This window comes from Seriola dumerili, unplaced genomic scaffold (genome assembly GCF_002260705.1).
Source record: "Seriola dumerili isolate Sdu_G_001 unplaced genomic scaffold, Sdu_1.0 BDQW01000230.1, whole genome shotgun sequence".
Taxonomy (NCBI): domain Eukaryota; kingdom Metazoa; phylum Chordata; class Actinopteri; order Carangiformes; family Carangidae; genus Seriola; species Seriola dumerili.
The window spans coordinates 1-16,351 of NW_019174485.1; the positions used below are offsets into that span (position 1 = coordinate 1).

Consider the following 16,351-nt stretch of genomic DNA (forward strand, 5'->3'; position numbering starts at 1 on the left):
TCTTTCATTACTGCACAAGGTGGATATTTTTCATAATCTGACCGTCATACCCTAGAAAGTCATTTGTCCCAGCACTAGCGGATGGTCCTCAGTAGCTGGAGACTTGCAGCGGTGCTGCCATTCACAGCAGCATTTGTGAAGGCCACGTCTGTCAGAGCGTATGCACATGCTTTGTTGATTGCACCAACGAGGAACTGTTGGTGCTAAGTCAGGTCAGCTGCACTCCATGGCTACATTTACCTGCAACAGGACAGAAGGGAAGGTCAAACTGGTTGTTTGTTCAAAATGATGGTAGTAATGCCTTTTTGTGGGTAGATTGAACTTACTGGTACAAGTTAATTTTGTTTTGATCTTGTCCTAGTCAGACAAACCATGATTTCTAAACCTGGTTAATGAGTGGTGCATGTGAATTTTACCTGCTTATTACAGCCCGTTAAATACTGGGGCAAACTTGGATGTCTGAGTAGAGGGTGAATGTATGGTTATTTATTGGTTACCGTTATAGATTATCTATTAGGGTGTGAAAGGATAGTTTCGACATTTTGGAAAATACACAAACTGTACAATAAATACTGAAGCCTACGACGGCAGGTAAGTTACCTTGATTAGCCAATAGAAGGCTGGAAACAGGGAAAACAGTCCAAAATAATCGTAAAGTACGATGACTGCATCTCAGGTGAAGTGATTTTAAGACAGTTGACTGCTAGATATTACAAGGCCACATACGAGTGGCATTGATCTAAATTAATTACTTATTCTAAAGTGTCATAGTCACATTCAGCACATAAATTTATTATTCAACTTCTTTCAATACAGAAGTCAAATAAATTTATGGTTTTGTAATAATCTTATAAAATGTTGACATGCTGGGGAGTTATGTCTTTGAGGTCAGTTAAAACTGTTTGTAATTTAACTGTGATGGAATTTTTGAGGGCTGCATCTGCACATGCTGTCATGGTAACTGTTGCCTTCGTGTTTCCTTAATGAATGAATTAATATGGGGTTATGTAATCTGGATGTGGTTTGGAGATAATAATCTGCACTGTCATTTAGGCTTGGCGGAAAGAGTAGATTCCCATTAGCCTGATGTGAGCTTCGTTTCTAAAGTCATCGGTAACTAAAGAGATAGACTCTAGGGAGGGATAATAATCTAGTGGACATTTCACACTGCACATCTCCCTCAGGTGCAGTGGTTGATATCTCATGAATCAAGACGTTTGGGTGACAAGTGACGGGGGTCATGCCTATAACAATATCTGGATTTGATTGGAGGTGCATGTCCATGCATCTCCTGAGTTGGCAGTTTCACTTCAGCAGTAAAGCTAAACTAATAGTTGAACTCAGACCATGCTGTTATTACAGTGTGTTGGAGTAAGTCTTAAAACTAATCCACAAAAATCTGCATGTGTGTAGTAGCTGTTTAGTTTTTACATAACATTGATTTGGAGAGGATTATTTCACGTATCAAGTCTCTTGTCAACAGTGAATATGTGTAATGTTAGACCTTGAAATACATCTTTGACTAAATCGATTAGAAAAAATCAAGTAACAGCGTAGTAGTTCCACTAGTAATTGTGAGTTTAAATTGGTATTAACTAATTAGCAGGTGGTTTGAACAATAATACACACCCACCAAGCCAGTCAGAATGGAGCACGTCCTCCATGGCCATGGCATAAAGTACAAAACAACACTCTGCTCTTTGGTCTATACATATAGCCAGATGTTTTACGCAAACTACAATAATGATATTATCTACATTGATGACATTATACTCAAGCGCCATCAGAAATATTAAGTGAAGCATAGTCTCTAGCCGAATAGGGAGTATAACAGATACACTTTGACGACTTGACGTCGAATGGTCATACGCACACACCTGCCAGGTTGTCGTCCATGCTATTCTGGTGGCGAATGAGGTTGATGTATGGCAGTTCCTGTGTCACGCAGCTACCGACCAGCATTCACTGATATTGGGGACTGTGAGGTAAGCTCCTGACAGACGACAGATGTGGAAACACGACACGAGGACACACTTCTCAGTACAGGACACATACATAGTCATGAGTTATGGGCACGTGAATTGGATGTACACACAGTACAAGTGAACATTTAAATCTCTTTCTTCTGTTTTTGTTTTCTATTTTCTACTTATTTGCCTCTTTAGCTTCATCCATGAGTTTTGTCTTCCAGTCTGTGCTGGATGGTTATGTCACTTTCTTTTCTAATTTTTCAATTAGCTAACTTCTCTAATGCCGTAGTTGCACTCTCACCTGTAGTGTAATGGAAGAATCTGCCAGGTTTCTCTGACCGCATGTGAAACATTCCTCCTCGTAGCGAATGTCTAGCTTAATGGCACGCTAGGATCTCCGGTAGTTAGGGCCACGTACCCTAGTTACCCACATAGCTCTTGAGGTTGAAGTGTGGTGTGGATACACTGAAACATTTTCTAGGAATGGAGTGCTCGATGCTTACAGTCTGATATAGTGTAATGATGATGACTTAATCTAGCGTAGATCATACCATGGGACTCCCTTAATCGTGTGTGAAACCACTGTCCATAGATACTAGCTTTTTAATAACTGGATTTCAATCTTTCTTCCCACCTCGAAAAGTCACGGTGCTATCTCAGTCCATTCTGGTTGTAATTTCTGCAAGAGCGCAGAGTTGAAACTTGGCACTCTGACACTTTCTTTTGCGTGGGTCCAAGACAACGCCTGAACAACCTCCTTCAGGAGAGAACCTGAAGACAGAAGAGACTAATATTATCCTAACAATGGAGCCAATTTGGAATGTTGGTTTTTAAAAAATTAGCCTATGAACCTATCACTTGCCTGGCTGTACAAAAGATCCTCTGCTGCTTTCCCTCAGAAGAGAAGATTGATACTGCTCTTATATGTCCGTGTGCTAAATACCAGCCACCACCAGCTATCCTGGCTCTATCCACTGATAACTTTTTATGTTTCCAGTCATATTTGTCAGTATTACTTCTCATTATTCATTACATGAATTTCTTATTACTTAGACTATTTTACATTCTACATTACTTATAGTTTTACGTTTTATTTTCTACATTGTCATGTTATACTTTGAATATTAGGCCTCCTGTAACTTAAAATTGAAATTCAAAGAGGAAGTGTATTTTGCTCAGGGACTCCTGCTGTAAGAGCAAGAAGGAACTGTCCATAAGTCTCAGTAGCAAACTCTTACCACGGTGATTTGTGCAGATTGTGCTTTTCCTTATAGTAGTGCCTGTAGCCTGTCCACACCATATTTCTTCCTCATAACAGCAACCATTACTTTTGTCCATGTAAGTACATGTTTATGAACAACAGGATGAATTAGTTCCTCAAATTACCGTAAGGCAGGAAAATCTAAAGCGTTGTTCTTTTTCACTTTCCTGACGACTCTGTGCCTTTTTGTTTTCTTCATTTTTTAGATTAGGTTTTAGTAACTCTGTACCACACAGAGACTGCTTTTTGTCCTTAAATAAAGGCGTAAACTTTGCTGAGAGAAGACATCACACACCAACCTAGCTTGGTCCTCTGCACCTCTTCAAGGTAAGCCTCTTCCACATGATGGTTTGAGGTTAACTCGGATTATGGTCTAAAATAGGTTCTTCTTTGAGGTTCCCTTAGGAAAAGGAACTGTATGCAAGGAACTGTTAGACTTAATTTATGATAGGGTGACTAACTATCAGGCTGTCCCCATCAGTGAGGCCACTCCCTGGTGTATCTAGAAAGGGGGTAGAAGAGGAAAGTGCCAACCTCAGGGTCAGGCAAGATAGGGAAGGTTAACCCCATATAGGTTTAGCTCCAGTACAACTGACACTTAAAGGAGACTATTAACCTTTGGGATCAGGCCCACTGCATCATCCAGACCTGATGCTCTCAGCATGGAAAGAGACCCTGAGAGCTCTGCCACCCTGGAAAAAGAGTCTCATTTAGGACAGTGAAGATCTCAAAAAGGGGGCATCTCTCTGGGTGACACTTCTGTGTTTTTATCAAAGCCAAGAAAGGCAATAAGCAAAATTTCTTAAATGTAGAAGTATTCCTTTCAAAATGTGGCATGAACAAACCACGGAGTGAACCTTTATGTGTATTTATGTGTCTGAGCTGACACTCAGGATGAATCGAAACACACAATGAATTAAAATGTGGGTGAATGAGTGTGTATTTCTAAGTGTGCATGTTTCTGTATGTTGTGAGACTAGGTTTGTGCTGTCTTGTACATTTATTAGTTTCCAACCTACCGTGGGATTGAACTCATGACCTGCTGCCTCAACCACTGCCCGACATGTCTCTTTCACTTTATCCAATAGGGCTGTTCGAGTAATGCTGACATGAGTGGACACCCTACCCCCGTTAGGGACAAAGGCCACGGTGGGCCCTGCCATCAGGGCCAAGCCCAGCAGTGCCATTCCCAACACTGAAGTCATGATTAATCTACAGGGGGAAAAAGGACTCATTATCAGTTATCAGGTTGGTTAACTGACAAATACTTGAAAAAGACTGGTAATGAATTTGGTTCAATTGACCCATGTTCTGACTTACCAAATGTTGTATACAAGAAAACAGACAAGAAACAGAGTTTAAATCCTGTGACAGTTTGTTTTTCATGGGGTTAAAACAGTGACAGTAAAATGTTAACATCGAAAATAAAATTTGGCATTGAAAACAAAATCTGAACAGAAAAAGGAAACATTGGCATTGAACACCTGGTTTGTAAAAAACGTGTATTGGCACTGAAAACAATTCCACTGAAAAATAAATCAGACATTGAAAAAAATTACAAGCTTACAATCTTATTATTGTATTTTATTTTGATGTTTTTGCATTATGATGTATTTTTCAATGCCAATCTCCTGATTTTTTCTTCATTTCTGCATTTTTTCAGTGACAGTGTTTTTTTACGCAGTCAGTATTCTCTCAGTGTCGATCACAGGAGAAGAAGCAATCACAGTCAACTCCTGCGCTGTCAGTCCTGTTGTGCTGCCACATGTTTCAACAGCTCAGTTTGAACTTGGCAGTGGCCTAACGATGGCTTCGTTAGATAAAGATGAGGCAGAAGATGCTTCAAGTCCAAGTTTTTTTTAATCAAATAAAGATTCCTTTTGTCTGAAATGTATGCTATATTTAACACGACCAAACTGTCCAACTTTAGAAAACATGTCAAGGTATTAAATGTTTGTTTATTTCCAGATAAACTGCTTGTAGTCTATGAGTTTTTTATTCTATATGTTCAATACAACAATGTGTTAACAAGAAGAAAAAAAAGTTTGACTTTTTTTTACTTTTGAATACTGAAGTATTTTTAAAATCAAGTACTCCAGAAATTTTACTCAAGTAAAAATTTGACTGAGCAACTTTCACTTGTGTTGGAGTAATATTTGACCAGATGTATCTATACTTTGACTCAAGTAATACAGCTGTATACTTTGTCCACCCCTGCTAAAATGACAGACATCAGGTCGCTTAACTGAAAACCAATGAATGTGTTGATTCAATATAAGAGTATTTGTATAATTGTTTCATATTGAGTAGTGTTCACCAGCAGATGGTGGCAGAGACGTTTGTAACCATGAAGGAAAACGTTTTCTCTTCACACTTTTTTCTAATAGCTACAGTGAATTACCAAGTAAATAACATTTGCTGGTGTTGTCCAGGAGTGTTTGGGTAATGACACAGAGGATGTCTGTGTGGAAATATGTCTGGATATACGTAGACTGCGCTTTGTTGATGCGGTGTGTCATCATGGGAATTACAGCACAGCCTGAAGTGTCATAGGAACTAGTTCATACAAGTCCGGCCTTGGCAGGATGATGTAGAGTAGATAAAGGCATGTCACACATATCTTATTTCTTTTTTTTCTTTTTGGCTGTTCTTCTCTCTTTTTCATGGGACACTTTCCTCTGCCTCTAGTCTATACCTGTCTGAGTCTGAGTATCACTCATCAGAATTCTTATCAGCCCACAGGGTGGAGCAAAAGGCGGTATGTCAGTACGAATGTGTCTGTGTGGGGTGTGGTTGTAGCAGGGATTCAGTGAGTGTCTCCATAACAGCTGTAGAGAGTGGCAGAACTGGAGGGATGAGTGTCTGTAACAATAAAACAAAGAGGACAGAACGAGAACAGGAATTCATGAAAGATTAAAACGTTTCCTTCTCCTCACTGAGTGCAACCTTACATCTAGGTGAGTGAATTAATTCAGTTTAAAGCATCCTGATGACTGAATGTGGTTGTGATCACATCTGTAACTATTTCTGAACATCAGTGCTTGTTATCTCATGTTATGAATATTTTGTTGTTGCAGGCCTAAATTTCCATGCTTCACTAATACTCACACAAGTGTGTTTTTTCTATTATATTTAAATGACAATTCAGTTTTCTTATTCAAACACGGTGATATTGGACCCAGTCATACAGTCATACATTAGATACTTTCAAAAAGTGCTGGCAGGGTTAGTCCCTCTTTGGTTTTTAATGTAGAAAGAATGGCTTCTGATAGAGATATTGCCTCTTATCAGCTCCTATCATGCTATACCAATAATAAACTAGCAACTGCATCTAAATGTCAAAACCACCCAAACAGCAGAGCAGCTAAAACTGAGTTGAACACAGTTTGAGATAAAGAGCCAACTGACATTTTAATATGAATTCCTACATTAAGTTCACTGAGCCTCAAGTCTATGTTCATGAACTTAACCCTAAAAAGGAAGTATCAATTTAAAATGCAGATTCAACAGCGCTGTGTTTGGAGCAGCAGCTGTATTCCTCTGAACTCTATGGTCACTGTTTCCCAAAACCATCTGTTTCTCATAATGTGATTATTCAAGTTCTCAGTGTTTAACTTTAAAGGCAGCTGTCACACCAATACATTCACAATGCAACATTTTTTAAGTAAAAATATATGGGGATTAACTACAATATATGCAATTAACACTTGAGGGGGAAGCGGTCCTGTCAGCATTGTGTCATGGATACTATATATACTCACATCTGTATTTATGAGCCGACACTGTGCTGTGTTTACCTTATCTAGGCAGTCAGTGTGAGTGACCATGCAGTGTATAACAACACAATGCAACATTCATTTTGAGGAGTCAAATCTTTATTCTACTGTATTTAGTGATAACTAGATGTTCCACATTTAACTCTGAAGCACAACCCATATAACCACAACTGAAATAAACTGAAATATAACCTGTTTTTATACTATTATATCACGTGTTAAACTCCCTAACATTGGTATCAGTATACAGCAAATAGGAACTGGTTCTCTGCTTCCTCTTGTTGGGTGAACTAAGATGTGTTGAGCATAATTATCCCAGCAGAGTACAGAATATTCTCGTTCTCATTCAACAGGTCTTGCAGCAGCAAAAAAAAAAAATTGCGACATACACTCCCTACCAAGCATGCAGCCCATCAAGTCAGTCTTCATGATTCTGGTGGCTTACCAGCTAGCCACTTCAATGAAGCTAATGCTAACGACAAGTAGCCTTATTAGGTCATTCCTGACTTATTATTTTCTTGGTGACATTGATTATACCAGGTTATGGCTGTACAGTTGAAAGTCCCTGCTGCCAAGAATAATGCTGTTCAACAGGAGTCATCATCTGTAATCATGTCAGTCATGTTGTTTTGATCCTTACAATTAGTAGTGTAATTGACTTTAACAAGGTTTTCTTTACTGTCTCCTTGACAGCAAAGTACGTAGATTTGTAAATGATCAATTAAGACTATCAAACGAGAAGAGTATGGTGCTTATTTCATTTACCCAAAGTATATGAAGAAAGGAAGTGGTGATTTATCAGCTGTCTACAGGCGACTACTGGTCATATCACCATCACCACCATCAGCAGCATTCGTGTAAGATATTGTTTTTGTAATTTCTTTCCTCTGTAGACAACCATGAGCATGCATCAAAAACACCAGCTACTGCAGGAGGTCACATACATAGCAATTAGCTTTCAACCAAGCAGAGGCCTGTGAGCACCAGTGCCAGTCTGATCAGTTATCCATTAGTTTGTTGTCAATGTTTTCTTCCTCTTTTTTTCAGAGCACCAATGTCAAACATGACCAGGGGGGAGCTCCTCTGCCCCCTGCTACAGGACATGCAGAACCACAGCAACAACAACAACAACAAAGAGGCCAATTCGGTGGTGGTTTGCATCCATGGTCTGTTCTCCTGCCTGGGGATTTTGGAGAACGCCCTGATCCTCTGGGTGGTTGGCTTCCGCCTGCGGCAACGCACAGTAGCCTCTGTCTGGGTGCTCAACCTCGCCATGTCTGACTTCCTAGCCACCCTGACACTCCCCCTTTTTACCTCATACCTTTACTACAGCCATAGCTGGGAGCTTGGCAACCCACTTTGCAAAACACAGGCTTCCATTTTCTTCTTGAACATGTTTGTGTCAGCTTTCCTGCTGGCAGCCATTTCACTGGACCGCTTACTTTTGGTGGTCAAGCCAGTGTGGTGCCAGAATCATCGGTCAGTGGCAGGAGCATGGAAGGTGTGTGCATTGGGTTGGCTATGGGCAGCAATTAATACCTTGCCTTACACCTTATTCCGTTCAGTTATTAAGAAACATGATGGGCGGAATTTGTGCTATCATAATTTTGCCTTGATTTTATCCTCTCAAGCCACTCTGGAGAGAGATTGCAAAGTAAGGCATGCGGCAACAGCAATCTCCAAGTTGCTGCTAGCTTTCCTCTTTCCCCTGGCTGTGATTGCTGGGAGCTACATCCAAATAGGTCTCATCCTGAGGAAAAGGAGCAAGAGGAGGAAGCAGAGCACCATGAGACTAACTGATGCACTGATTGTCTCAAACAAAAACGGAGGATCAGGAACTACAAATACCCAGAAAACCACCAAAACTAATAAGCCTCTGACTTCCAGTCCATCTTCAACCTTGACACCTACTACCTTGTCCCACACCACCTCGAATCAGATCAATCAGGGCCAGCTGTCCCAGAGCTTCATCAAAATGGTAACATTTGTGATTGCGGCGTTTGCACTGTGCTGGGCTCCCTATCACATCTTCTGCATGATTGAATTGACGGCCCAATACCGGAGGAATAACCTCAGTTTAGTGGAGGTGGGTTTGCCCCTAGCTACAACCATTGCATTCTTGAATCCAGTGTTGAACCCCATTCTGTATGCCTTCAGCTGCCCACACTTCTGTGAAAAGATACGGCAGAGTCTGGGAGCAGTGTTTGCCACACTGGTAGAAGAGGAAGGAGGGTTGCTGATGGTCCCAGGGAAAAGTATACGAGCTCATATTAGAAGGAAAAGCAGTCGAGATGTGAGCCCAGCAACACCAGGGTCACGAAAGGGTTCATTGTCACCCAGTAAATCACCTGACATCCAACAGCCCTTCCCATTGCCTTTGGCTTCTGAATTCCTTGAAGACCCTCACATGGAGAATAAGGACATGAATGAAAAAATGAGATGGAGCATAGATGAGGTTGTACTGGATTTCTAGCTTTATGTTTGAGTAAGCAGAATGCTTATTTTCAAACATGTCAGATATGTCTTTGTGTACATGTAGCTCAACTCAATAGAAGGCCTCGGACCTATCGTATTATAGCTGTGGCCACCACAAAGTGTTTGGGACAGGAGTTACTAGTATGCTTTGATACAATATTTCCATCCTTTCCAGTAGTATGGCTGTAAGGATAGAAACGTCAGTCAGTTTATCCACCACTTTGGTCCAGACTTAAACCTGGCAACCATGAGGTTGACAGATTTGATTTGATATCTCGAAAACCTACAGATTTTTCTGATCTATCCTTTTTTCATGTGAAATCCTGTATAATGTTACTTCTTTGAGCCCGTATTTAAATGAAATGTATTCAAATAAAACATGAGAAAGGAAAATCCTATGCAAATTGTGACAAGGGGACACAAGTACACAGCGCTTTTGTTAAGGGATCACAAGCTAGAAACATTAAGAACCACTGCTGAAGATTGAGTGTTTGTGCCCTACTGGCCACCAGAGAGCAGTATAGCACTGATTGCATAAACAGAGGTGAAATTACAAGGTAGGATTGTGCTTTTCAGTTCCTGTAATCCAGGAGCACTTTAAATCTGAACTGCTGTATGTCTGACCACCTTTCTGAGTGATTGGATTTGATCATATCTGATATCCATTTTGATTGACTGTCTCATCGCCATCACCGCAATTGTCTGGTTTCATCCCACGCAATTGGACTCACAGACACACACACACACACAGGTTGAGGTGTAATGTAGGCCACAGAAACATGGGATTACCATAGAGGTAGTTGTAATTTAGAGAGAATATTAGAGAGTGAAGATCCAGAATATAAAGACAGCACAGGATTAAATCTAACAGATCACACTGACATATAAAGTTCCACTTTTCCTCTCAATCATTCAGTTCCAGCACATTATCTTTCCCTCGCTTTGTTTCTGTCAAGGAGAAGATGTAAAGAAAACATTAAGAACTTTTTTTTTTAGAAAAGTGAAAGATAAAATTCAGCCTCCCTCCCCACCCAAATAGTTTTCACTAAGGCAGGGGTTGGAAGATCCAGTTGACAAGCATTTGAGACAAGGCCAACAAATGTGAGTAAAGACTTAAATAGAATTAAAATTACTGCAGAAAAGACAGCAACACATGAGATAAAAGATAATCCACCAGCATGAGAACAGCGAGAATATTGACAACATAAGATGTTGAAAACAATAGTGATAGAGGAAGAGGCGTCAAATGTGAAAAACCGTTGGTACAGATAAGAGTACAGATAAGAAATAAGGGAAGAATGTAAGCTTTAAAGGGGTTTAATGCACTGCTACAGTACTTATAACTGACAGATGTTAGCTAGAGAATTAATGTAGATCGCATGTCAATGATTTTCTTTTGACCATCATGTACTATAATATACACTGGTGCATACACACACACCAAAGAAGAATATGCAGTTGTAATAAACAAAAAAAGTTGAATTCTGTTTGAGAGGTAGAGAGTGACTCAGTACATCTTTCCATATGTTTATATTTCATAGAAATATCTCTTACTTTTTACTCCACTACATTTATTTCACAGCTGCACTTATTTGCTACTTTGACAACAAGGATTTTACATTTAAAAACTAAAAAAATACATCTCTCACAGTTTAATTTAAACTAGTTGTTTCCAATCTTTTTGGCTTGTGGCTCCTTAACTAAAGAAGTGTGTTGGGTGGGTCCCCTTCTCATCTTTCAGATGACTATGAATTGTCAGTTCCAATGTTTCTGATGGTTTCTTCTAAATATTTGGCTCCAAGAGATTAAAGTATCCAAAATTTTGTTGTGCCAACTCCCTAGGTTGAGAACATCTGGACCAAGCAACTGCTGAGGTGGGGAATTTACATCACATGACTTAAGAGTTAACTTAGACTTGAGATGGTTGACTTGAATGGGCTTGACATTTTTTTCATGATATATTTGCATTTTTCTACATATTGAGAACTTACCTTTTGTTTTAGAAACATGATTGGGTGATTTCTGGTGCAAAGCCCACAAACCTGGCAACCTACTAGGACGCTGTAGACCAAAACACACAAGGCAGCTATTATGGGGAGGGGCTAAGTCCAAGAATTACTAAAATTTGGATTGGAGGAGGAGAGAGAAGAGAGCACAATTCAAGTTCCACATAGAGATTTATGGTAAAAGTAACAAGAAGGGCTTTATAAGGTTTAAGCAGCTGCAACAGTTTTGTGTTTGACTTACAGCAGGGACTCGACTTGCTTGATTCTGACCACAGTAACTTGGGATCTGCTTGTGACTTGCACATGTGTGACTTACTCCCACCTCTGCATTACTGTATATAAAATGAGTTAACACTAGCTGCACCTCGAGCCACTACGGCAGTAACATTCTGCTTACACATTTATGTGTCAGTATTAATAATCTAATATGACATGTGCCATGCACCTTTTGCCACATTCCTACAAAATTCCTCATGTAATACTGCCTCAACATTTGCCCTTTGCCCTAAATATTTAAAATGCCTAAGACAGAACAGGTGAATGTAAATCAGGAAATTTGGCACTAAAAGCAACAAAAAGGGCAAAAGTACAAGTTCAAAAATCTCACAACCCCGGTAGGCTCAAAGACACACATTGCAAGGCCCAAGGGACGCTGTGCTCTACTTGACCTTGATTCTCTTCGCTTGTCTCTTGTATAATAACATCAGTCTTACTGCAGAGACAGTACTTCTACTTTTGGTATTTTAAGTACATTTTTCTGATACTGTACTCTTTCTGTAGCAGATATTTTATTTTAATATGCAGAACTTTTACTTGTAATGGAGTATTTTAAAGATATTGGCACTTTTTCTTAAGTAGACAAACAGGGTCTAATAAAGTTTAGACCATGTATTATTGTGTTAGTTTGATCTCTTGCCAGTAAATGTCACTGTTTCCTTGGTGTATACATGTGAATAAGAGTTTAATAGATCCCAGAATATAAATCTTAAACAAACAAGTTGATGCTGTGGTTTTTCATATAAAGTTAGTAAGAATTAACATCACACAATTTTGTGAAATGGATGTAAACGTGTGAAGAAATAACGGTCTACATATTAAATGATACAAGATCACTTAAAGGTGGAGAAAATAATAAATCAACTTGTTTCTGTAAATGTCAGTATTGTACTCACCCTAGGGTTCCTAGATGGGACCAGCAGTTGTTTTGGCTTCAGGTGGTGAAGAAATTCTGATAGAAAAGATGTTGTTTTCTCTCAGATTATACAAGTGGTCGAGGATGGTTTCAGGAGCTGACACTCCTTCAACTAGTTCATTCCTTCTTTTCTTATAAAGCCTCCGAGGACAAGATTTCCTCTGTACCACTGTATATTTGATAGTGCTGGGAGGATTGCTATGCTCTTACAGCACATTCAGTCACATGAATTTGTTGCTGCTGTGACTGATGGTTTTAAAGGAAGTGGGAGTGTAGTTAGGAAATGTCCTCTCTTGTTGCACATGTTGAACTGTAGGAGACTTTCACAACGCTTAGACAGAAATATAATTGCACATATTTATTCGTGATCTTCCCAAGAATCAGGGGGAGATTTTATCTTCATTGAGAAATGATTTCTGACAACTTTATCTACAGAATGTCAGTGTGGACAGTGAGGACTGAAGCTTAAAGGACATGTCCAACTGGTGGAAACACTAATGGACACTGAGACAAAAATATGTAAGTGTGTTTACTAGTGTTAGATCTATCTCTATAAACTATAAAGTTAATCTTTCAGTGAGCAGAGATGACCAGAGAACAGACTGGAATGGAACTGGAATGGGTCGACCATGAGGAGGAGGGGAGTGATCACTGAGAACTGCGGAGGTAGTAGGCGACAGGAGAATGGTGGCAAAGCTCTCACCCCTGTTGGAAAACGTCTCCCACCCCATGCAGTACACTCTGACAGCACTGAGCAGCTCCATCAGCAACAGGCTGCTACACCCGCTATGTGTGAAGGAAATACCGCAGGTCTTTCCTTCCTGTACAACAAACACTGCACTCAGTAGATCACACACACCAGGAACTGACAGACTCTCCATGTGCAACAATGTGCAATAAGTAACACACACCATCCATGCAATATACTTCATTTGCTGCTTTTTTTTTGTAAATATTGAATTGTACACATTATATTATTATCTATTATTTATTTATATTTAAGTATTTGTTACTGACATTTTGCTGTCTTTGTTTTCTTTCTTATACTGTCACTTTGCTGCTGTGACACTGCAAATTTCCCCAATGTGGGACTAATAAAGGAATATCTTATGTAATTTGGGAGTATTTTTTAGTTTAATAAATTCCACAAGTTACCCGTTTTTTTTGTGGTCATGTCTCCTTCTTTATGTTGTATACCTGTGGTCTCTTTGCATTAGTACATTTTAGGTCCTGGTTATGGCCCTGTTTGTACACAGATATTTGTAGATACCAGTAAAACAAGACTATGTAATGTTTGCTGGGTAGCAGTCATGTAACTACAAGTGTCAATTACGATGTAATAGTAAAACCAGAGTAGACAGGAGTCATTAAGTCAACTGAACTGACTCAGTAATGTCTAAGGTGTGCTAACATTCGCTTTTTAGTTAGCCACCACACGCTTACTGGCCATACCAGACCAGGTGAATCTGGAGCAGAACAAATCCCCAGGGTGTACTAACCTGAGGAAATAGCCTCTCTTTATCGGAGCAAATAATACTAACATGGTTTCTTCAGAGATACACTGTTGCTCATAAAGTTGGAATAAAATATTTTTTACCTCTTTCCATGAAATGATTGTGACAATGTGATTTATTCTTGACAGATAAAGTGTATATCTTCTCAAAACTTTAGTAGTCAATCTCTCTCCAAAGTGATTACTGATGCATTTAAATAGGAATAAACAGAGGATTGTGTCTGAAAACGAAATTATTCCAACTTTATGGGCAACAGTGCAACTGTTTCTGATTTACTCTTTAGCAATTACTCAGGAATTTGTGTACGTTAGGTTCGAGGTGATCTTTACTTTACTTCCATTTCCCTACATTTTTACTTGTACTGTCTGTACTTTCTTCTTGTCACACAAAGGCTAAAGTGCCAAATATATATGTATATATACAGTATATATATATATATATATATATATATATACAAATATATAAAAAAAATTAATTCAATCTTTCATTTGAAGAGGAAGAATATATCATTTCTTCTTTCAAATGTTACATAGTTGAAAGATCTTGGTGTAGCAAAGATTCCTGACCGTTTTTCATCAATCACACTTTTTTGTTTCCTGGTGTTTAATGAGCATTTAACAGCAACTGCGCTGCTTGTATCTCAAAAGATGTGAGGAATTGACCGGATAAAATAATTTCTCTAGCTAAATCCATATAACTTGACTGACATTGAAACTATAATTATGATTGCAGTTGAACTGATATTGATTGTGGAATGACTTTGCCCCAATTGCTCTCAACCTAAAGCTGTTTTGACACTTCAAACCAAAAGATACAGCATTATAAGCACATGGAGTCCTGGGGTTCCCTGGGGCCGAATGGTTAACGCACATATTCCAGCTGAGGACCTTTGTTTCATATCTGACTCTCATTCATACCCTACTCTCTCTCCCCATGTTTCCTGTCTAGCTGTACACTGTGACTGTCATAATGTACAAATGTGAAATGCCCCAAAAAAATCATATTAAAAGTAAACACATTGAATCCAAGTTCTAATACCAAACAGAGCATTCAAACCTAAAAAAACTATAAAAACAATTTACTGTACTTGGTAAACAACAACAACAACAACAACAACAACAACAACAACAACAACAACAAACAAACAACAACAAACAAACAACATTCTACATTCTTACCCATTGTGTAAATGAGCTTTGCCAAATGTTTGTTTTGTCGTGTTGTGCAAGTATAACCTAAACTAACCTACAGGTAAGCCCATCATTATAAAGAGTTGAAAAAGCTAATGTCAAGAAAGTGCAGAATAGGGAACAAACTGTGAGAGGATGCAGCTAAGTGCCTTATAATGACAGTTATATTGAAGGTGAGCAGTGCAAGTGGAAAATATTTGTGTTGCCAAACTGCAGATTGTCATTGTTTTGTTCGTTTGAGCAACAGAGCTTTTTCACAAAAGACTTTAAGCGGCTCAGTAAGTAGAAAGTGAGTGAGAATTATACTGGTGGCACTTTACAGGATCCAGTCATGCTTCTCTTTAGAAAGTTGTTCAGTCAACAATGTCATCCTATAGATTATGGTGACACTGTGTATATGCATGTGTAACAGGTAGTGGGAGATCCCTTCCAGGTCACCATGGGGTTTAGTCACGTCCACTTCCTGCTTTTAATTGTTTGGGGAAGGCTATATATTCACCTTGATGCTGCTGCCTGTTGAGCCTGTGGTGTGCTGTCTTTGCTCTGTTTGTTTTGTTGGTTTAGTTATTGTGTTTTGGTCTGTTTAGTTGTTTCATTGTTTGCACACTGTTGTCCCTGGTATTGGTTTGGTTATTTCCCCCAAGAATGTGTACCTGTCTCAAGTTCTAATACCTGTTTCTTTTGTTTGTTTCTATACAGTGCTGTAGGTGCGGCAGCGAGCGTGGCCGGCCCGACGGTGGAGGATTTGGTGGTAGAGTTCCTCACCTGTGCTTCGTCACCCCCCCATATTAGTGTGTTTGGTAAATTTTGCACGTCCTTCACTATTTATTTGCATCCCCTTTGTTGATTTGCTGTGTGAGTGTGTAGGGCACCGGAGTGTGGTGAGGTGCTCTACCCCAGTTTAAATTTTCTCCCTTCCCTGTCTGCGGCCACAGCTGCTAATCCTACGGCTCCTTTTCTCTTTTTT

General features: G+C 39.3%; 1 protein-coding gene across 2 annotated transcripts; it reads left to right on the plus strand.

Annotated features, from left to right (window-relative positions):
- Positions 1–6,036: 6,036 nt before the first annotated feature.
- Positions 6,037–13,633, plus strand: LOC111229427 (prostaglandin D2 receptor 2-like). Of its 2 annotated transcripts, XM_022755758.1 has the most exons (4): positions 6,037–6,188; positions 8,055–9,093; positions 11,325–11,356; positions 13,258–13,633. In XM_022755758.1, the coding sequence occupies exons 2-4, from the start codon at positions 8,062–8,064 to the stop codon at positions 13,268–13,270; spliced, it is 1,077 nt and encodes a 358-aa protein (XP_022611479.1). In that variant the 5' UTR covers positions 6,037–6,188; positions 8,055–8,061; the 3' UTR covers positions 13,271–13,633. The 2 variants fall into 2 exon arrangements, with proteins under 2 accessions (XP_022611479.1, XP_022611477.1); XM_022755756.1 differs by lacking the exon at positions 13,258–13,633 and having other exon boundaries at positions 8,055–12,606.
- The last annotated feature ends 2,718 nt before the right edge of the window (positions 13,634–16,351 follow it).

Excerpts from the sequence above, each read along its gene's own strand:
- LOC111229427 (XM_022755756.1), top strand. The coding sequence starts at position 8,062 with ATGTCAAACATGACCAGGGGGGAGCTCCTCTGCCCCCTGCTACAGGAC.